Here is a 24015-nt window from a genome sequence, read left to right as displayed (position 1 = left end):
CAGCAGCAGAGGTTCCTCCACCGCCATCCCGGAGCAGGGAGGCTGAGGGAGCGCAGCGGCTGCCCGATCCGCCGCCAGCTGAGGGAGATAAGGGGAGCCGAGCAGAGCCCCTTCGTCCCAGTCCAGCTCCTCATCCTCGTCTTCCAGCAGCAGCAGCTCATCGTCGTCGTCCTCCTCCTCTTCATCCCCGGTGATCTGCACCTCCTGGATCTCGTCCCCCTCATCCTCTTCTTCCTCCTCCTCCTCCTCTTCTTCTTCCTCTTCTCCTGCGCTGCCAGGCTGCAGCCGGTGCTGGGCGCTCCGTGCCTGGACGTGCACGGGGTCGCTCTCCGCCGTGCCCGGGTTGCAGTCCCCGCTGCCAGGCATCCTCGCCATATTGCCTCTTTATCCCAGGCTCCCTGCTATGTATAGGAGGCTGTGCCGCCTCTCTCTTGTCTCTGCCAGTCCCCGGGCCCGGGCGCATGCGCTATATTGGACCGCGACTGGCTGCCTGTAATGACCTTCACAGACTGGAGGAGGGGGGGAGACGCCAGCTCGGTGCCCGGAGGGGGAGGGGCGGCCCTGGTGCCCGTGGGGAGGCAGCAGCGATCAGCAGCGCCTGTGTGCCAGCAGGTGATGTCTTCCTATGCTAGAGCCGCGATGTCTGCCCGATAAAGGTGGCACGGCTTATGTGCCAGGCGATGCCTTCCCCCTTACAAAACTGTGACATCCTACACAAGGACCGATCCAACACTACACACTTCCCTGGTACACGCCTGCGCCACGGCACAGAGAGCGATACCCACCTCCGATCATCACACCTTTCATTAAACTTGTGTCATAGTTTCTGCTGACAAGATCTCAGACATGGCTGGTCATACATGGCTATGATCCTGTGTTGGTCTGAGCTGCCCAGCATTAGAGATCATTATATTATACAGGATTGGCAGAACTCCTACACTTTGTACAACACTTTACAAAACACAGACATTCCACTTACAATCCAATACAAGAGGATCAGGAGGACCCTGGACAGGTGAGCTTACAATCTAAACGATTGTATGTATTTCCTGCGCCAGCAATCTGTTTTCACACTACATGTGCAGAGAATAGAAAGGTTCTTACTGAAGACTCTTTTTGTCTGATTCTTTTATTCAGACATTGGGGAAATGTATTGATCAGGCATGAGAGAGTTACATCGCTTTGTAAATACATTTCATTACCCAGAAAGCCATTTCTGATCAGGAGTTTTACCCTCATGGCAATCCTGAGTTACTTCCAAGGGTAGGGAGGGCAGCAGGGCCCCCCCAGAATGTACGAAAGGGTGATCATGTCTCAGCCCCCATTCACACCAGGGGGATGATTCATAAATCATTCACCCAGCCATACGCTGGGCGAATGTCATTTCTACAGCATTCCCACCACTCTCCATACTCCACCTAGTGGCAGGAATGCTGTACAAATGGCATTACCAGTTTTATATGGTAATATCCAGGCTTGCAAAGACAATTGGTGCACACAAGGTGGACATTTATCCTTTGTAGCTATGGAGGAAGTATATATATAGATATAGATATATATCTATATATATAAAGAGGTGCACCAAAATGCAAATTTCAAAACCACCACAAAAAAAGTCAGGCCGAAACCAAAATTATTTTATTTTAACATTTTTTTCAAATATTTTATTAATTTTTATAAACTTTTTAATTTTGTATATTGATTTTTATTTAATTTATTAAATATTCATATTTTTTACTTTACTTTTAGGGGCTTCGGGGAAATATTAGGGGTCTAAACAGACACATGATATTTCCCTTTTTTTTCCCTTTCCCCAAGAGATTGAGGACACAGCGTCCTCAATCTCTTTTTCTGCAGCCCATGTTATCAATGAACAGGAATCCTCTACACTGAGTGTTCCTGTTCATTCCTAACATGAGAACATAGTATGTTTACTATGAATGAACCGGAGGTGATGTAGATCACTTTGGTGATGGGAGGAGAGCTCAGCCTCCTGTGACAGCGCGGCCTGTCTCCGCCCACACACCGCTCTGTTGATCGGTGACAGGAGGCTGGGCGGTGTGGGAGGAGAGACGCCGGCCGCTTACAGCGCTCTCCTCCAGCAGGGCTTGGCTGGCTGTCACAGTTTCTCTCCTCCCGCTGGGACACAGAGCAGCGGGGGGAGAGAATACGCGCATGCACCGCTGTATCGGCCAGAAAATGGCACTTTCGGCATTTTGCCAAAAGTGCTATTTTTGGCCGATATGTTTGGGCGGCCAATATATCGGTGCATCCCATATATATATATATATGTATATAAAATTAAAAATGTACTCAAATTACAAAACATTTTTTAATTATTTTTTAACATTTTTTATAATTTAATTTTTTACTTTACTGTCAGGGGCTCTGGGAAATATCAGGGATCTAAACAGACCCCTGATATTTCCCTTTTAAAATAGAACAAGAGACTGAGGACACAGAGTCCTAAATCTTTTTTTCTGCAGCACTGGGGGTCCCTGGTTCAAAACCCAGCCAGATCACTATCTGCAAGGAGTTGCATTTTCTTCCTGGGCTTGCATGGGTTTCCTCCGGGTACTTCGGTTTCCTCCAACACTCCAAAGACATGCTGGAAGGTTAATTGGTTCCTGTCTAAATTGGCCCATGTATGTATGTATGTATGTGAGATAGGGACCATAGATTGTAAGCTCCTTGAGGGCAGGGGCTGATGTGATTGTGCAACTATGTAAAGCGCTGTGTAAATTGTGGGCGGTATATAAAGACCTGTAATAAAAAATACGTAGTATCAGTTACTATGTCAATAATCATGAATGAACAGAAAGTGATGTAGAGCACTTCCTGTTCATTCATAACTGGGGACACAGTAAGCATATTATGTCCTCAACTATTTACAAACAGCGATCAGTATTGATCATGGAGTGCTTGTAACCCGCTCTCGATCTTGACTCGATTGTCACAGGAGGCTGAGCTGGGCACTGCAGGAGGAGAGCTCGGCCTCTTGTGACTCCTGACAGGTTCTCGCCTCCCCGCTGACCGCTGGTCAGTGTCCTCTTGGATCCCTGCTGCCTCTGCCGACAGGGGAGAGCAACGGGGATCAGAGGGGGCACAGACCGGCGCCCAGCGGGGAGGAGGGAAGCACTGCATTTTCGGCCATTTTGGTACTATCGGCATTTTGTCCATTGTGCTATTTTCAGACGGAATGTTTTGGTGGCCGAAATTTCAGTGCATCCCTAAAATATATATGCATTTTTTTTGTGCCCAGAGTTCAGCTTTAGCGTATCTAAACTCAAGAAAAAAAATGCACAAGTCCCAAGATGTCTGTTCCTTTTATTTTTCCAGTAACACACTTCCTGTCCTGGTGTGACAACACTCACTGTACTATATGAGTGAGAAGCAGCATTGTCACACTTAATCTGGCTAAACACTGAGGGATTTTCATCCAGTTCTTGAAGAGCCGTCCACATTAATTTGCTGGGTGGCCCTATCTGCCAGCTCCTGCTCAACACCCGCAAATTGAAAAACAGAAGGAGTCGGGTGCAAACTTTTTACCTCTGCATTCCGTCAGATGCATTCACCGTTCAGGTATCTGTTCTTAATGTTATAAATTCTTTATTTTCACAGGACACAGCTGGATATCCACAGTCAGAGCAAAGATGTTACAAGGACAATGAGGTCCATACATCATTTCCAGAGCAGGCATCCATCTAGGACAATAAATCTGCTTCTAATAAACAGACCGAATGTGTGACAACAACTTCATTGTTCCAGGGAACAGGAGAAATAACCGTACACGTATCACCGCCCCGTCACCCGAGTCCAGCAGGGACCCAGGAGAAGAAAATGGTGGCAGTGACAATTATTTTATGTCACATGATATTAGAACCATTGTTTATCAAACCCATAATTTCAGCAATCAATACACTTCAATTCATTTTAGAGCGCACAAAAAGATGAGGTTGTGGCGAGTAAACAGATACAAAACACATCTGTGCACCTACGAAACTGCAAAAACTGTCCAGAGGCGACAGTTCACAAGCTTTTGCTGGTCATTATTATCATTTTGGAGTTTACTTTGCTGTCCGGAATTTCTTACTATTTGCACACACATGATAAAATCTGAGTTTGGGGCTAGAAAACAGCTTCAGACCCCCAAAAAATGATATATTTTCTGAAATTAGAGGCCCTGTAGAAGAAAAAAATGCTAGTTGCAAATTATTTTTGTCGTACAGTATTTGTGCAAATGTTTATGCAAACCAGTATTTTTAGGATACAATAAAAAAAAATGAAGTTTAGTGCACAGAAACAAAATATAATACACAATTGTTCGGTAAAATATAAAAGAAGGGGTCACATCGGGTAAATTGATACCAAACGTCAAGCCTTAAAATTGCGTGCGCCTTTGAAACCGCAAAAAAATACTATACCCAAAATTTCCTATAGGCAATGCTTTCAAAGCATCAGTTTAGTATTTACAGTGATTGATGGCTCTAGAAATATTTGTCTCACCCCGACGTTAGCAGCGATATGTAACGTGTGGCACAATTTTCGTTATTGCACTTAGGCACAATGGACGCGTGTTTGCATTTGTATATGTGTGTGCATGGGGGCGGGGAACTTTAAACATTTTTTTGCATTTTTATTTATTTTTTATACATTAAAAGTTATTGCTATTACATAAGGGGCTTACAAAGACACCGGGGGAATTTATCAAAACTGGAGCAGTTGTGCATGGCCATCAATCAGTCTCTCTTCAGTTTGTTTAGTTAAGATTTGAAAATGAGAGAGAGGCGCCCATTGGCTGCCATGCAGATTTTGTCTGCTACAGTTTTGATAAATTCCCTTCACAGAGTCCTCAATCTCTTTTTCTGCAACCCTCAGCACTTAAAGAACAGGAAGGTCCCAGTACAGAGGTTTCCTGTTTATGTATAGTCTGGAGATAGTAAATATTTACTATCAAATCAGTCATGAATGAACAGGAAGCCTCTGTACTGAGCTGCTTCCTGTTCATTCATAAAGCGAGCAGATAGTAATATGTCCACAATCATGAATGATCAGGAAGTGATGTATAGCACTTCCTGTTCATTCATAACTGGGAACATAGTAATCACTATGGGGGGAATTTATCAAAACTGGAGCAGCTGTGCACAGCAACCAATTAGCTTCTCTCTTTCATTTTAAAATCTTAACTAAACAAACCGAAGAAAGAAGCTGATTGGTTTCCATGGGCAACTGCTCCAGATTTTGTCTGCTCCTGTTTTGATAAATTCCCCCCTATCTGTTCAGTTATTTACAAACAATGAGCGATCAGTACTGATCGCTCAGTATTTTTGCTCCGCTCTCCATTCTGACTGCTCCCCACATTGCCCCGCTCAGCATCCTGACAGCTCTCATCCCCCCCACACTGCCTTTCTCAGCCTCCTGACAGCTTCTCTCCTCCCCGCTGGCAGCTGGATCGGCTCTGTGTCCCCTCCGTTCCCTGCTGCTTCTGCTGACACAGGCAGGTGAGAGCAGCAGGGATTGGTCTGAAGCTTTTGTAACCAGCACCCATCGGGGAGGAGAGAAGCTGGTGATGCATCTCCGGACAGCATTTTGCCCATAGTACCATTTTCGGACAAAATGTTGGTGCTTCCCTAGCTCTAACCATTGCCCACTCTAATAAAGGGAATATGTCATGAGAAAATCATGGAGGCCGCCACTGCTGGCCTTTCCTTTAGCCCTGGTTCATACCTAGGTGACCAACACAAAAAATCCCATGATTTCCAATGGCCCTGGTTCACACCTGAGCAGAAAAACGCCTAGCAGGAAAACGCCAGACGCCTGGAAAGATACTTGAGCTTCTTTGGGCAGTTTTCCTCCACTTAGACTTCATTGGAAATGCCCAAAAACACGCAGCAGAAGCATGTTGCACATTTTCGTCAGCGTTTTTGCTCACGTAAATGTGCATACGCACGTTCTTCCATTGCCCACAATGGTTTATGAGCTGCCAATCAAAGCACGCGTCTTCATGTACGCGCGTTAAACCGCGCATACAAATGTGCATAAACAGGCAAATAACCGCATGCTGCTAACGTGTGTACAAACAAGCAACAACAGTGCCGCCTAGGTGTGAACCAGGGCTTACAGAATGGTAGTTTCCTGGCTGTCATGCTGATCTTTTAGATTCAATGCTGGCTGAGTTGCTGACCTGAAACAAATATAGAGATAAGGAATTCTGACACTCATTTACAGCCTGCTTGTTCCAGATATGTGACTCGGAAGCACTGAAGACAGGCACAGTTGGGTATCTAGCATTTTCAGCAATGGCAGCCCCCATACTTCTCACATGACAGAGTTGCTTTAAGAAACGGTTTTGGCTTGATTTTATAAGGAGACGTCTGATTTGGAATCTTTCTAAAGCGGTCTCACTTCTCAAGCATCACTATAACAAGACATGGTGGTGGATGGAACCTGTTCATATAGCTGCACTGGAAGATCTTATAGGGCTCTATTATTACTGTATGCTGGGAAACACCAGGCCTTTCACTCGCTTCTAAAAGTGACCTAGGAATGGCTGGAAAACTAAATTGTAGTGTTAAAAGATCTTTAGCCATCGGAATGGCTGGAAGTTGTTTGCCCTTCAAGATCAGACCAACTTACATTTCAGAGGACAGCTTATATTTACCACTCCTGCCATTATGTATGATACCTATATTATTTTCAGGACAGATAAGGCTTTCTTAGGGTTTGTTGTATACCAAGACAATCGGGGGAGGGGTTTATTAAAACTGGAGCAGACATAATCTGGAGCAGTTGCCTATGGCAACCTATAACCTTTTATCTTGAATTTCCAAAGCCTAAATGAACAAACTGAAGACAGAAGCTGATTGTTTCCTATGGGCAACTGCTCCAGATTCAGTCTTGACCAGTTTTAAATTCCCTCCAATGTGTTTTAACCTCCCTGGCAGTATGATTTTTTATTTTTTTCATATCATTTGTTCGGTCTATTTTTTTTTTCGTCTTTGTCTTTTTTTTTCGTATTTTTTTTTTAATATCCCGCCGGTTCAGCCCCCCGTACGCTTGCAAGGGACGGAACCCGGTAGACGGAAGCCGGCATCGGCTGCAGAACACAGCGCGGCTCAGTGCGATCGCCCGCACCAAAATGCGTGGTACAGCAATGCGTGCACTATTTGTTCCGATCACACTGCACCGGAGCGCAGGGCATTCCAGTGCCACACACTGCTACTGTGACATGAATGGCACCACCATGCCCACTCCCGCCCCAGAATGTGGCCCGGATTGATTTATGCGATCCAGTGCATTCCGGGCTCAAACTGTGCCAGAACGCACTGGATATGCTGTGACTGGGCCCTTTAGCTATGCCGTCATCCTAACCCTCCCCGTCCCTTTTGGACATCTTAAACTTTTTTCAGCAGGTAATTGCTCCCACTTCCTCATTCCTTGCCTAGGCAAAGATGACTTACAGCTCTCGATCCTCCCCCCTTCTCCCCACCCACAGTCTGCTGGGATACCTGTCACACATTCCAGGAGGCTGCAGGACAGTCTCACCCACTCACCAGATGCACAGTACAGGGAGATAATCACAACCATCGCCTGAATCCAAGATTGTACGGCAGGAACAAAAACAGCAGTGAAGATTTTGGGTTCTAGCAAGACACTGCTGGACTCCTTGGTCTGATAAGTATGTGTTTTATAAAAGTCAGCAGCTACAGTACTTGCAGCTTCTGACTTTTAAGTTTTGCAAAGCCTGGTAAAGTTCCTCTTTAGTATTTTTTTTTACAAATACAAAGTTTTCCCAGAGAGCACAAGAATCAACTCTTTCCAGGCAGATTGGCTGTCACTCAGCTTGTCACTGAGATAAGCCACTGATTTCAGCTTGAGCTATGTAAGCTGCAGGTTTTTTTGGCTGAGGGTAAGGAGATAAGGAAATGTTAAAAGAAGCTTAAATCTGCTAACTGAAAAGGAGAATACAACATATTATTATGTAATATTAACGTGGTTTAATTTTATTTCTTGAACCCTGACTATTGTAACGAAAAAAAGTGTAAAACCACTATACATTCATTTAAAATGAAAACTGTATATAACATAGATGTACATTCAACTTTCTCAACAGTCCCCAGTTATCCTCCCCATCAAAAGATATGACCTCAGGTCAGCCCTTACTGCTCCTTATGCTGTCACCTTAATTGCGGTCACAGTCTTTTTTGCTTTCCTGGAGACTACCTGCCTATCATAGATTTCATTGGAGGCCCTGTTTCTTTGCAGCCTTTAAAGGAGACGTGTTTTCCCATATACACTATAAACTAAAAAAAAGTGCATGTGCAGTATTGTATGGTCCAATTCCTTGGAAAGTAAAAATTACGGTTTTGGACACAATGTTCTGAGCAACTTTGAGACCAGTATGGTGGCCTGCTGAGGTCTATAATATGGCATATCCTTGTGATGAATGAGCAAGAGGTGTAGTTGAGTTAAAGTTATTAAACCCTGGATACCCTGGTTCTATTATTGTTTATATTTACTAAAGATCATAGGGGACGCGTAATAGTGGTCACAGACTGTTGTTACATTTGTTAGAAAACATTTGCCAGCCATTAACATATGCACATAATAATACGATCTGTACAGAATCTCTTTTAGAGTTACCAAAACTATGTAATGTGAGGGCCTATCTAAAAATTTAATTGAAAGTGACACTAAACTCAAGAGTTCATTGTTAAAAATGTATTCAAGTACCTTATTAACAGAAATGTACATTATTTGTGTATCACTCAGCTGTAGATCCTCAAATTAACTTTGAAGTGTAGCTTACACTGTCCTTCCTTCTGGGCTGTAGCTACTTTTGTTCCCATGGTCCCTGTGTGTGCTGTAAAGTAGCCACCGCTCCAAGCTCACTCCCATGATAGACTACAATCTCTTGTTTAGTTTTCTAATTTGTATTGAGATTGTAGTCCATCACAGGAGCAAGGTTGGAGTGGTGGCTACTTAATCAAAACACACACAGGTACCATGGGGAACAAAAGTAGCCACCCTCCAGTAGGAAGGACAGTGTCAGCACCAATTAAGAGATGATTTGAGGATCTACAACCGAGTGATACACAAAAAAGTAAATTTTTGTTAATAGTTAAGGTACATGAATGCATTTTTAAGATTTAGCTCCTGAGTCTAGTGTCACTTTAACTTGTAGACAATCAAGTAGGCACCACATTATTGTTAGTAGATCTAATAAAAGATTGTACAGATTGCAATGTGCATATTTAGATTTCGGGTGACCACAAATGGCCTGACTAAATGGTCCAGTGCAAAGAGCAGCCATTTACAGCTTCCCTACGGAGCTATAATGATCGCATTTGAAGTGAGAATTCTTTTCTTTCACACACGGTTTTTTAACTCAGCTGAGCCTATCCTTCCTTTATGTTAATGAGAAGAGGGACAGAAAGCGTAAACCACATATATATTGCCTGGCCAAAAAAGGCACACACTCTAATATATCATTAGACAGCCTTTAACTTTGATTACAGCATGTGTTTGCCGTGGCATTGTTTCGATAAGCTTATGCAATGTCACAACATTATTTTATGTCCAGAGTTGCATTAATTTGTCATCAAGATCTTGTAGTAATGATGGGAGAGTTGGACCACTGTGTAAAGTCTTCTCCATTACATCCCAAAAATTCTCATTGGGGTTAGCTCTAGATTCTGTGGTGGCCAATCATAGGTGAAAATGCTGTCTCATGCTCCTTGAACCACTTTCACAATTTAAACCAAATAAATCCTGGCAATGTCATCTTCGAATATTCCCAGGCCATCAGGGAAGAAAAAATCCTATGATGGAAAAATCTGGTCATTCAGTATATTCAGGTAGGCAGCTGACCTCATTTTTTAGGCACATTACATTGCTGAACCTAGACGTAACAAAAAGAAGCAACCTCAGTTCATAACACTGCCCGAAAACCAGGTGGTGACTTTTGTGTTGGCCAGGCAGTGTACACTGCTTCTATCTATCAGTGGAGAGAAATACCCATGGGTTTGGGTACTACGGGGAAGGGAAGATGTCTCCCTTCTCCTCATTCTCAGAACCATCTGCCTCTCTATAACCACCTTACAAATTATCTGGATTTCAGCTACAAGCTTATCATGTAAAGGAAAAATGCACAAGCAGAGGTTATCTTCAGTGGGAAGCATGTCAAAATGATCAGAAGATCAAGAGATATAGGTAACTGTTTATACATTTTATTTGTAAAATGTTTCCTACCTCCTTATTGGTCAATGAGGCCACTCATCACAAAACATCAGCTGCCTATAACCAGGGCTGTAGCTACCATGGGGGGAGTGAGGCACTCGCCTCAGGCACAGCTGAGTGGGGGCGCAGCCAGGGCTGGCCTGGCTGCGGCCCCCTGCCATAGTGAGCACAGAGTGCCATTGGCAAAAGGGGACCCAGGCGGCCAACACAGCCGCGACTCGGCAGGGAGAAGAGATTGCAAAGCCTAAACATTTGTTTCGGACGAAATAAACAGTAAATAAAAATGTTTTCATTAGGTTTTCGTCACACAAAAAAAATTTTTTATGCTATTTTGGATTTGGCCACCAGCGCAATCTGCGCATGCCTGCCACCATCCTGGAGGCGGGGCACATGACATCACATACCGCACACGTCTGTTGGGGGGCACATTTTTCTGTTCTTGCCTCGGGCGCAGAAGGAGCTAGCTACGGCTCTGCCTATAACTACAGCTGCATTTTGATATAGGGTTTTAACATTTTTCATCATAATGCTTAGTCTGAATTGCCCATATTTGTGTTATGGTTATGTTAACCTAGTAAATCATTTTGAAAGTTTAGTAAGTAACAAGAAATGGAGGACATGGGCAAAAACTTCATTCCCTTCTCTGCCAACAGCTAAACAAAAAGATAAATAATGTTCCAACTTATAGTGAATGTGCAGTGTTTGTTCATATGTTTTCTATAGTATGTTCAGGACTAAAAGAATATTTTTAGTCTGATAAATACTAAATATTGTATATTAAAAGTTTTTTTTTTCATTTTCAGCAAACAGAGGAAGATCTGGGCTACTTATTGCTTGTCTATTATTATTTGATTTATAAAAAAAAAAAAAATCAACAAAAACAACTCTACGAGTCTGAAGAGTGAATTATTCCCCCACCCTACCTGCTGCCCTTAGACAGGGCAGTATGACTATAGGAGAGGGAAAGTCTGAAGGCACACAGCTTCTGCTGTATTCTCTCTTCAGAAAAGCCATACTTCTCTCTCAGTCTTGGTTCATGGGTGCACCCTGTATTAAATGTTTATTTGTAAAACAGATACTTCATATAAAGAGACCGCAAATATAAAGCCTATATTAAAAAAAAAAAACTGACCTAAAACCAATGTTTCTCTTTAATATCACAAACAGTAATCAAAGACTGGTTTGTGTTGGCCATAGATGGCTTGAATTTCTGCTAAATCAGCTGAAATTCAAGCCTTGCTCAACAAAAGTCGTTGTTAAAGTCAATTGAGCCGGGTGGAAAACTATTGACCGAACAGTGACTGCATCCTCTCACATACAGTCACTGTTCAGGTATTCTAGTAGAACTGTGGCTGTTTACTACAATGGCTGTCAGTGGAAATTCCACCATCCACTCTGTTTAGACGTGAGGGGGAAATCTAGCTGCGTGTGGCTAGTTTTAAAGTTTAAAAAGTTTGATCTCTGGGAAGGTTATTTACCCCTATCGGGGGTATCAGCATCCCTTGTAAGATGCAACACATAGAAAATAAGTATATATGGGACTTTTAGGGTACCTGAAAAGTCCCATATAGGCTTATTTTCTATGAGATATAGCTTTAAAGGAGAACTATGGGGTTAGGGCTTTTCCCCATAGTTCTCCTAAGGGTAACGAGAGGACACAAACTAGCGTCCTCCCGTCACCCAAAGCTCAGTATACCGCGAGTTGAGACGTTGCAGCCGGAACGGATCCCAACAATTATGTCTGGATCCACCCAGCTGTGTGAGTGACAGCTGGCACTGCCTATCTAGAGGCAGAGCCAGCTGTACCCGCCCCCTCCCCCGTCCGTTCCGCCAGTCAGCGCTGGAGGATCGGACAGGGGAGGGGGGAATCCAGTCCCTCCCCTGTCACGGCTCTCTGCCGGCACAGGAACGAGAAGTCAGAGAGCGCCGGTATGTGTTCGCTCACTTCCCGATCTACTGAGCCGACCTGTGACAGTTTCATTGTCACAGGTCGGCTCAGATTATGAGGCTCACCTCATAATCACTCACTCACATAATTCTCCTTTAAGGATCATCTCCAGGTAAAACAAGGAAAAGAGAAAGAAGCAAAGATAGAAGAGGGTCAGGACGTTAGGAGTTCAGAAAAAGGCCAAACAAGCAGGTCACTGTGCTAATAGCAGGTAGAATGACACTCACGAGCAGCGGGCAACCAGAAACTAACTAGCACACTTTTAAGGGGCAATGGACCAATGAGAATGCTAGCATGCCCCAATTCATTATGTTTATACAGCTACAAACAGTGAGTATATGTATGCCGAGGCTCAGGAATAATGGCTGTAGAATGCTGATGAGGGAATCACTTTAAAAACAAAGCCATCTGCAAATTGTACATTTTTTCATTCTGAATTTATGCATGGAAATGTGTCCAGTATTCAGAGAATTATTTAATTCATAAATCACAATCACCTGCAGTCCTAAATTACATAGTTCTTTGCATACCAGGCAGATTTTTATGGAAATTCCAAGAGGGTTAAAAAGTGCTTAATCTGTGATTTTCCTGATTCATGCTTCTTAGAGAGCAGGTGGACCCAAAGAAGTCTGCAATGAAGGAAGCCCCTGATTTAATAGCAACAGATGGCAGGAGGTCTAGAGGGATCTACAGGCTGGTGCTTTATCAGTGGGGATACAACACACACCCCACAGTCTATTACTGCTCCCTATATGAATGGACACAACAATGTCGCCCATTAAACCTCCAACTGGATGAATCTGCGGGGTGAGTTCCTAGCTCTAAGAAGATAGTTTTGTCAATGAATACACTGGTTCTTATTCATACTTCACAAGTAAATAGCATCTGCATAGTAAATTCTTAACATATTTTGAATATAATGGCCAAAATAAAAAAACATGGTTCTCCTTAAAATGCCAGGGCTCTCTGTACTTGTTAATGTACAACAATCAGCTCCTATGCAAAACATGTAGGAGTTTAAAAGCTATGGTGAAACCCCTATGCTTGTGGCCAGTATATCCCTATGCAGGAATAAAGCTGCTCACATTTTAATAATTACAGTAGAAATAAGATCCACAGATAATCGTTGAATGTTGCCCCTAGTTTTTTTCCCCTTAATGATAGAATAATTTATCTTTGTGAGCAACTCCACCTTTTTTTAGTACATTTCAATCAAATAACAGGTATCAGCCACAGGTGAGAGTAAGTAAAACAAGAGTGTCTCAATACTTATACGATTGCGGGATTTCGCCCGATTCTCGTACGAGAATCGAGCAGTGTATGGGCACCTTTACACTAACAAAATAATATACTTGATAACACATGGTAAACTATAAGTGTACATTTATATGGACCTGAAAGATTATTCACTTTTATAGAAGCTTTGATAATAGTAATAATTAAAATAATAATAATAATGGAAGGCTGCAGGAGATAGAACATACTTATGGTATGTTTTACATGCAGTTCATCTCTATACTGTGAAACATAGCTAATCACTGCTAAAATGTATGCAGAATTTAAAAAAAATCGGTACATTCTATAAACTACTTTTATATTATTATGTGTATCTTACAAATAAACATTTCATATAAGGAGTGTCAATGCTTTTGGTTTAGGGCTAGTTCACACCTGCCACAGTGCGTTCTGGCCCAATTGGTGCCGGAACGCACTGTATCGCATTCCGGCTGGCTCAATGTGTTTTGGGGGGGGAGGGGGCTTGGCGGTGCATTGAAGTCAGTGCGATCACCCGCACCCAAACGCATGACACATCAGTGCCCTCAATCCGGTCCGTTGCACTCAGAAAAAATACTGCATGCACTATTTTTTCTGACTGCACCGGACCGGAACACAGGCACTGATGTTCCCAACTTTTGTTCCCCACTCCAACGCGCTCACACATTGCATTACAACCTCAATATAAATTAGTAAATTATACGTGACATACCGGTAGTAGTCCATCACAGGATCGAGCTTGGAGCGGTGTATACTTTACAACACACACAAGGCCCACGGGGATCAAAAGTATCCACCCTCCAGAAGGAAGCACAGTGTCAGCACCAATTCAGTGATGACTTGAGTATCTATAGCCGAGTGGTACACAAATAATTTACTTTTTTGATTATAGTTAAGGTACTTGAATGCATTTTTAAGATTTAACTCCTGAGTTTATTGTCACTTTAAAGGAAAACTATGGGGTTAGGGCTTTTCCCCATAGGTCTCCTTAGGGTAACGGGAGGACACAAACTAGCGTCCTCCGGTCACCCTAAGCTCAGTATACCGCGAGCTACAGCTCGCGGTATACTGAGACGCCGCAGCTGAAGCGGATCCTGACAATTATGTCTGGATCCGCCCAGCTGCTTGAGTGACAGCTGGCTCTGCCTATCTAGAGGCAGAGCCAGCTGTACCCGCCCCCTCCCCCGTCCGTTCCGCCAGTCAGCGCTGGAGGATCGGAGCGGGGAGGGGGCAATCCAGCCACTCCCCTGTCACGGCAGAGAGCTGTGACAGGATCGAGAGGTGAGAGAACATCGGTATGTGTTCGCTCACTTCCCGATCTACTGAACCGACCTGTGACAGTCTCATTGTCACAGGTCGGCTAGAACTATGAGGTGAGTGAAAAGCACTCACCTCATAGTTCTCCTTTTATGAAATATTAACAATATATGCAATATTTCCTGCTTGACTAAAACACTATACAATTTACTTTCAGATATCTGACCTTTGTTACTTCTAAACATAATAAATAAATTAAGAAAATGTGAAGGAAGAAAATGACTCCCTTCCCTATAAGATGGAGGAATTTGTGCCTAAAATATGAATAAGTCCTGATTGTGTTACTCTACCCATATTAATGTAAAAGAGGTCATTGCAATGTCACTGAACTGTCATGAGTGAGTTGTGATATCATTAATATTGAGCTAAGTTGGGTTCTCCAATTCATCTCTGTGGAGCATATATTTGTGCCTGGACAGTGGCGCACAACAAGCAAGAGGAAAATTAAAAGTGAACACTGCCTGGCACAGCCGACAGCCGGGCTGTGTAAAAGGAAACTGTAGTCGGATGTTTGGCATATTAAATATGTGGAGGGGTGCACAGACGGATTTTTGTGTAAAGGAACAACTACACTTTAATATAAAGTATCTGATCCCATTTGTCCCACCTCACTCTAGAATTACAGAATGCTTGCAGGGTACCTTTGTCACATATGATATGAATGTACACTCAGAACTTGCATGATGAGGGATGGCTAACAGTTCAAACTATAGTTGCCGCTGAACCTTTCTTTCTTCAATGCTATTATGGAGAAGTTTGGCACTCAGGCAGAGTACAGGGAACATGCTGTTCTACTGCTGGCCCACTCCTAGTCATGGCCATTGTTAGTTGCCAATCACATGAGGGACAGGGGAATCCCTGGTCATAGTTTTAACATCTGCACCCTGACTTACAATTCAAGGAGCAATTGCTACCATGACATCTGAATAAAATGCAATGAGGTACTTTGTATCATTGCGAAGACTGCATAGGTTATGTAGTGCTACACCATCCTTTATTAACCAAGCAGACTTGTAATGGCTGATTGGATGGTTTAAAGTAGAACTGTAGCCTCACTAAGTGCATTTAAATAAACACATATTTAACAAGCAGTAAATAGGCTTGTTAAATATGTAAGCAGGAAGTCCAGAGTGCCGATCTTGGCTTGAAAACTTCACTGCTTCCAATGCTTCTATTGTGAGCTTTGAGGATACATTACTCCACAGTGCCTCAAGCTACAGAGGTCAGGTTTGCTTTAAAACTTTGTTACACATTGTTAAAAAGATGTAAGTATTTAAATATTCATAACCGGGCTGCAGTTCTACTTAAAGGTAACATTTTTTGTAATGGCCCATGCTCAGGTGCTCTATTTATTCTTCTTCTTGTGGGCATTCATCCCACGGTTCTAGAGCCAATAAAATGTCAATTTTATTTTAAGCGTTTTCCCTTGTCACTAAAAAAGTCTAAATTATTTTTTATTTAACATTCTGTAAAAATGTAATTGGACAGGAAACAAATTCACACGAATACCAAAATTAAGAGTAACATTTGGCACAATAATTAATGAAGGGAGAAGACAGCACACAGACAAGACAATTCTAGCCAACAGAAGTAAACATTACTGTTAGCATTACTATGTACAATACATTAGTATATTTCAAACTTGTTTCATAGAAAGTTATGAATTCCATCATGACATCCCCATTGGCTGATAAATGGACAGTCCTGTAATTGTACTTGTTCTTTCAATTTTGATAGTAATTGTTATTGTATGTGTAAACTTTATACTCCCTGTGGGTCAGTGCCATTACACGGACTCTAATATATCCAAGCTTAGCTTTAGGCTTCTTGTGTTCATGAAACAATGGTCTGAAAGACCAAGAGCCCTGTGCAGTGACACTTCTGCAATGTAGAAATTCAAGCATTGTGAGCAACGAAATAGAAAATATACATCTTGTGTAAGAAGATTTTTTAGAGCACACATGAGCCTTGGGACTTACTGTGAAATGTTACAGTGTTCCAAACAATTTTTTGGCAGAGTCCCCGAATAACTAACATGCACTGTGGACCTAATTACCAACTTCAGCCCAGTAAGCAGCAAACATTTTGCAAAATCCACAATGAATTTGTTATGTTACAACTTTTCCAGGCTGTTTTCAATTGTGTGCCAAGAAACTGATTCAAAGTAAAAAGTTTATAACTATAGGAGCACATTATTATATGAAACACAATGTTCCTTCAGCAACTATCCATTGCATGGTACAGATTTGCAGTGTTGGGAGTGAACTCAACAAACCAACATTTGAGTTCAACTTTAATTTTCTTAACCCGTTTAGTGGGGCTACCCTCGCACTGCAAGGGCTAAGTGCTCATTTTTGCCTAGGTTCAAAAATAATAAAGTTATACTCACCCGAACCTCAGAGCCAGCCATCTGTGACAGCGCTCCCTCCTGCCTGTCTCCTTCTCCGCTGCAGCGATGGTCTGTTCCTCAGTGTCCTTACATCCTATACACTGTGTAAAAATGTGATGACTCAGGGACCTTAGACTGCTGCAGAGGAGGGGAAGAGACACTGGAAGAACCGGTGTAAGAGCAAGCCAGTTCCGAGGATCGGGTGAGTATAACTTTTTCATATTTGAATCTAGACAAAAATTAGCACTTCACCTTCGCAGTGCGGGGTAGCTTCACTGCAAGTGTTAAGAAAATTTGACTCCAGGTTCTGCTTTAAAGTATATGTAAACTCAACCATTAAACTTGTATTAGCTTTAACATGTTAATATAATTTAAAAAGTAATTTCTAAGATTTTTAAGGCCCCAATCAAACTTGCAATTGGGACAGATTTGAACAAGGGTGAATGTCAATATCATTTGAACGGCTGCGGGTGATGTCAACTGTCACTGCTTTGTATGGTGCTTTCCGCCAGCAGCTGTTCACATGAGTCTCACAGAGCCATTCATGAGGCTCACCTGATCAGCCCCAATCAAAAGTGTGAATGGGGCCAAAATCTGCAGTTTGTATTGAAATAATACCCGTTGATCCTGCCATGAAGGTCCTTGTTCAGGCACTTACTATTTTTCAGTGACAACTTTTTGCCTCTATCTTCTAATTCTGTTCCTACACTATTACCCTTTCAAATAGACTTTTGATGGAAACTACAAATGGCTATTTCAACGCACATTATGCAGGCATGGTCTTGTCAGTCACCATGGGAAAACCTGCCCTGAGAAATGTCATACAGCTATCACTAGAGTGCATAAGGAGAGTAAGTAGCTGCAAAGCAGTCACGGGACATCTGCATTACAGAGGTGCAACAAAGCAAGAAAAAAGGTAAAAACAAATATTTTAATAATAGATGGAAGCTTTCTATTATATCCAGTGCTTTAGCAAACTATATGTCATTCATTTGGGGTTTACTAGCCCATTCATCGTACATTTTGGTTGCATGCTTTGCCCAAGTGCTTGTACCTGTACACATGAAAATATTTCTGTATCGTCTGGTGCCTGTCAAAGCCCCCTGTGAATGTGGACAGATGCAGTTCTCACGGGATTTAGTACAGTACTATCTCCCTGCTGTACTTGCTGAACATTTAACCCAGATATCTGAACTACAAACCTACGTAATTGTGCAAAATCTGTAGACTAACAAACTTAGGCTTGTAATACATGGGCAGATGTCTCCACGTGAATGATAAGCAGACAGAAATCTGCATGTCTTGCATAGCACCAAGACCTGCCATTGGCCATCATGCAACTTGCTCCATGGACAGAAGTGGTACATGTACAGTTAACGCCTTCTTTCCCACTTGAATTGGACAAATAGCAAGCAGGAAAATCTGGACATGCAAAACCAGGCAATTTTGACATCATAAATTCTGGTAATTGCCTCCTTGTGGTACCCTTAAATGGTTTGCTCCCCACCTGCATTGTGCTTTAGGATTGAGCTATAAGCTCTTAGTGCAAGTGTAGTAACCCATAGAAACCAGTATTCAAATGACTGTAATCAGAGCAGTTATGAGATGATTTCTAATTGTTTGCTATGAGCTGCTGTACCTTGCATATTCCCTTGGATCTTTCCATAGCTTTATTCAATAAGCTTGCAGGAGTTTATCTTCTGTAACATAATTTCAAGCTTGTTTTCCAAGTGCAAAGTGCAATAACCCTGCAGCAATTCAGCTTTTACTGGTGTATGAACAAAATTTTCACTGACTTCTAAGGCTTAATGCACATTCATAGCAGCGTTATTAAATAAGCTTGATGATGAAAGCGACCCATATCAAAACCAATAACAGGTAAATGGAGCTACTATGACTCTGTTATGCTACAGCTGGGTAGCAGAGCTACTAGCGATAGTGTATTTATTTTATTGTCGATTTTACAATTGACTTTTGTTGAAGGAATCAGTCCAAAAATTCTTGGAATCCTGGGTATCTAACATTGGCAAACTGGCCACTGTCAGACTACAATAGCTGGGCACGGGTGGGGTAGGGGGGTGTCGGGGATCACCTATCCATGCTGTTTAGTGTGATTGGGGGAAATTAGCATTTTTTCTTACTCAGCCCCATGGGGCCAAACAACTTTTAGTGTATGGCCAGTTTTAGTGTAAGTAAAACATATTGTAATATCTATGAAGCAGCCTTCCTTGTTTAAAGAAAATATATTACATTTTTATATACTTTATGATGAGTACCAAAAATACAATTTTATTTATTTTTTATTTCTTTTGTTCAGACATGAAATGCTGCACTTATATTTACCAATTGCACTCAGCAGGTGGCAAGCTCTATGAAAGACAGAAGCTTCCTGAAGGCTCTTTCTGCAGCTGCTGTAACTCAGATGAGGGACACACTTCACTCTCTTTTTTGGAGTATCTTCATTAATGAGTTTGAAATAAAATTCAAATTAAAGCATAAATAAACCCAAGAACAAAAATTTAATATATTGCAGAGTTCTAGTGCTTGGATGTGGCGGGGACATTATTTTATTACTTTTTCCAAGGCCTTTTCTTTTTATTTTTACCTGGTGATCCTGTCAGTAAAAAACTTCCTGTTCTAGGGTAACAAAGTACACTTACCAAACTATATGGGTGGAGGAGCAGCATTGTCACCCTAGGACAGGACAACAGAATGCCTGTCCACCTGTTCTCCATAATATAGAGCTGCCTCTCTCACCCAGGGTACTGTGGCACCCTGGTGTGCCTTCTTGGTTTTATCAGGGGTGCCTTAATATCCATACCAGACCCCTGTCTAAGATAAGGGTATGATATTGACAGGAGACCACATGCTATTTTTTACATATTTACATTTCTGTTTTTTACATTGTAGACTTGGGTGGGGTGTCTCGAGATCTTGCATACTTTTTGTGCCATGACTGAAACAAGGTTGACAAATGCTGACATAGAGGACAAGTGTATTATATTCCACAGAGAAAGCTGAGAACAATGCTAACTGATAACAGTTCATCAAAAGCAGAGAGAACAGGAAGTTATCAGTTATCAGATTCCTGGCATGATTAAAAGGTATTTTGTTGTTGTTATCAATCAGATAAAACACTTTCAATGTTATATTTACCAGAAAACAGACAGAATAAAAAGGGAGCAAATAGAATAAGTTAATTCTAGGGTTTGCATACATGTTAAAAGGGAGTAACATGAGTGTCAAATATCAGAGAAACAGCTGCAATAGGAACAAAGCTGTTAGTACTCTTTCTGACCTGGGGTTTGGGGTGCTTGGTGGGAATTAAAAATGGTTGCCAAGTACACCCTTTCAGAGTCCAAATGTATGAGCCCAGGACAGGAGGTTTACTGACCCCCAAGGAGCAGGTACAACCATGTTGATGACAACCACGACTTTATTCCTATGCTTCTGTATTACATTGTGGGCGCCTTTTCTGTACAAAGACAGATATTTTATAAGGCTCTGAAGAAAGAGAAAAAGAAAAACCTTGGAGCTCCATAGCTTCTATATACACATGAGGCTGTATAGGCTTTCTGACTTTTAGGCATTCTGTACATTTAAAATATTTATAAATGATTCTATAACGGGAGAACATTTTGTTATATCATTAGTAGGGCTTCTGTGTCCACAGATCTCTTTTTGATTATATATTTTGCTACATGCATAAGGCTACAGCTTTGTAATTTATTACTAACATTGGAATACCTCTGTGACCTCATATTAATTTACTATATGTTTTATATTAGACGTGGGAGGACAAGCTTGCAAGTCTGGCACTTGCCATATAGCCACATTTCCGAGATAGTATTGGAAATTGAGCTAAGCTCTTGTAAACTTTATTTTAATAATACACTTTATTCAAAATAACACATTCCTCTTGGCCAATACCAGTACTGATTTGGTCCTTCAGGCTTTGCAAAGTGTGATCACACAATGAAATGCGTGCTGCTGTGTATTATGTGTCAGGGCTGCTTTGCACTCCCAGTTTTACATGGGTTCTAAGTATTTGATAAGAAAGGCTATTTTGCAACTATTTGTCCTTATGCATTATGTCAATAGACCAAAGTAACACAGCAAACAAAAAAAATAAATCTCCCTTGGGGAGTTTTGACTTCACAGCTGGTTTCCTTTAGCAACTTCAAGTCGTCTTATATCAGTAGCGCTGGAGAGAAACAGTTGTGATTGCCAGAGTCCCAGTTTTGTACTCAGGCACACAGTCTGTGTCCTCCAACACTGGCTCTGTAGTGCTCAGGCATAACTGTTCTCACCCTTCTTCTGAAAGATGATGCTTAGGCAATGCAAGACCTCTCTCTCTCTCTTTCCCCAGGAGCTGTAGAAACACATCTGTATCCAAAACTGATATAGAAAGCCTCAAAAAACATTTTGCAGATAAACAATCTCTCTTATTATTCCCAAGGCATTTTTCCTATCTGCTAGAAGGATCGTTAATAACGGCCAAAATACTTTAATATATCTCACATGTAAAAAGGAAATATCAAACTATGTTGGAAAGTCAAAGGAAATGTATAGTTGTATAATATGTAATTAACCTCTTTCAATATTCAGCGGCTCCTTCGGGGGTGAGCGCTACATAATAATTGTTTTAGCACTTACACACAATACTAGCAGAGGCTGCCACGTGCTATTAAGAAAGAGAACCAGGCAGTATCAGAAAATGTCTGTCTGCAGGTTATATGTGTATTGTAAGTGGCAATGTTTATAAATGGCCTAAATGACACTAAACTCAGGAATTAAATCTTAAAGATGCATTCGAGGACCTTAAAGGAGAACTATGGGGTTAAGGCTTTTCCCCATAGTTCTCCTAAGGGTAACGGGAGGACACAAACTAGCGTCCCCCCAACGCCCTAAGCTCAGTATACCGCGAGCTACTGCTCGCTGTATGCTGAGACGCCGCAGCTGAAGCAGATCCCGACAATTATGTCTGGATCCGCCCAGCTGTCACTCACGTGAGTGACAGCTGGCTCTGCCTATCTAGAGGCAGAGCCAGCTGTACCCGCCCCCTCCCACGTCCGTTCCGCCAGCCAGCGCTGGCGGATCGGAGTGGGGAGGGGGAAATCCAGCCCCTCCCCTCTCACGGTAGAGAGCTGTGACAGGATCGGGAGGTGAGCGAACGCCGGTATGTGTTTGATCTACTGAGCCGACCTGTGACAGTCTCATTGTCACAGGTCGGCTAGAACTATGAGGTGAGTGAAAAGCACTCACCTCATAGTTCTCCTTTAACTATTAACAAAAATGTAGCTTATTTGTGCTCCAAGCTCGCTCCTGTCATAGACTACAATCTCAAAACACATTAGTAAACCAAACATGAGATTGTAGTCTAGCACGGGAGCAAGCTTGGCAAGGTGATTACTTTACGACACACACAGGGAACATGGAGAACAAAAGTAGTCACCCTCCAGAAGGAAGGACAGTGTCAGCACCAATTCAGAGATGATTTGAGGGTCTGCAGCCGAGTGATACACAAATAAGATACATTTTTGTCAATAGTTAAAGGAGAACTATGAGGTGAGAGAAAATCACTCATCCTCATAGTTTAAGCCGACGTGTGACAATTAAACTCTCACACGTCGGCTCAATAGATCAGGAAGTGACCGAACACATACTGTCGCTCGCTCACTTCTCAATCATCTCCCTGCCGAGAGCAGTGACTGTCAGTCACGGTTCCCTGCAGCGATTCCACCCCTCCCTGCTCGGATTCTCCAGCGCTGACTGAAGGAACGGATGGGGGAGGGGGCGGTTACAGCTGGCTCTGCCTCTAGATAGGCAGAGCCAGCTGTCACTCACGCGGCTGGGTAGATCTTGACAGCAATGTCGGGATCCATCTCGGCTGCGGCGGTCTCAGTATACCGCGAGCTACAGTATAGCTCGCCATATTCTGAGCTTTGGGTCACAGGAGGACGCTAGTATATGTCCTCCCGTGCCCCATAAGAGAACTATGGGGGAAAACACTTACCCCATCGTTTTTTTTAACTACATGAATGTGATACTGTTATTCACGTTCATTTTTTTAGCATGGAAATGTTGAATTGTTGAATTTAAAAATATGATTATAATTCTTATTTTGCATTAAAAGAAATTAGAGCTACTGCAAAACAATTTCTAAACAATTTGTATTGTACTGTAGTTCATTAGTTGTAATTGTATTACCAATCCAAATAGCTATTTTTCTGCTCTCCTTAATAGAAAATCTATAGAAACTCAGTTATTTCCATCCAGAAACTAGGAAAATGTTTTTAAGAGTAAATGCTAGGGATGCACTGATACCGATTCTAGTACTCGTACTCGCCCAAACGCCCCGATGCCTATCGCGATACCGGAGCTTCCGGTATATGGAAGTGGGGCGGTGAGTCATTACACGCTGCCCGGCTCCATGCTCTCTCTTCACCAGGGAGCATAGAGCTGGCTTCCTGGCCAATTAGGAAGCCCATGGGGGCGGGCTTCCCGGCCAATCAGGAAGCCGGGCGGCGTGGAATGACTCACCGCCCAGTTTGCTGATTGGTCGGAAAGCTGGCCAATCAGCAAGTCATTACCAGCCCCCCGGCTTCCTGATTGGCCGGGAAGCCAGCTCCATGCTCCCTGGTGACAAGGAAGCATGGACCTGGCCTCCTGGCCGATCAGGAAGCCCGGCCACGTGTAATAACTTGCCGCCCAATTTCCTGATTGGCCAAGAAGCTGGCCAATCAGGAAGCCAGGCAGCATATCATTACTCCCCCTCCCCCCGGCATCCTCATTGCCATAAAGCTGGCTCCATGTTTCCCCGTCACCTGGTGACGAGGGAGCATGA

The 24015-nt window shown here is 42.6% G+C and overlaps 1 protein-coding gene across 1 annotated transcript in view; it reads right to left on the bottom strand.

Annotated features, from left to right (window-relative positions):
- The window catches only part of LOC108785573, a 63238-nt gene extending 62711 nt beyond the window's left edge, over positions 1-527 (bottom strand). The window contains exon 1 of the mRNA XM_018554661.1: positions 22-527. Coding sequence (XP_018410163.1) covers positions 22-375 — 354 coding nt within the window. The 5' untranslated portion in view covers positions 376-527. The remainder of the gene's footprint in view (positions 1-21) is intronic.
- Between the last annotated feature and the right edge of the window lie 23488 nt (positions 528-24015).

This window comes from Nanorana parkeri, unplaced genomic scaffold (assembly GCF_000935625.1).
Source record: "Nanorana parkeri isolate BGI_ZX_2015 unplaced genomic scaffold, ASM93562v1 scaffold168, whole genome shotgun sequence".
Classification (NCBI taxonomy): Eukaryota; Metazoa; Chordata; class Amphibia; order Anura; family Dicroglossidae; genus Nanorana; species Nanorana parkeri.
The sequence above is the reverse complement of the archived record's forward strand: the minus strand, read 5'-3'. Positions and strand labels throughout refer to the sequence as shown.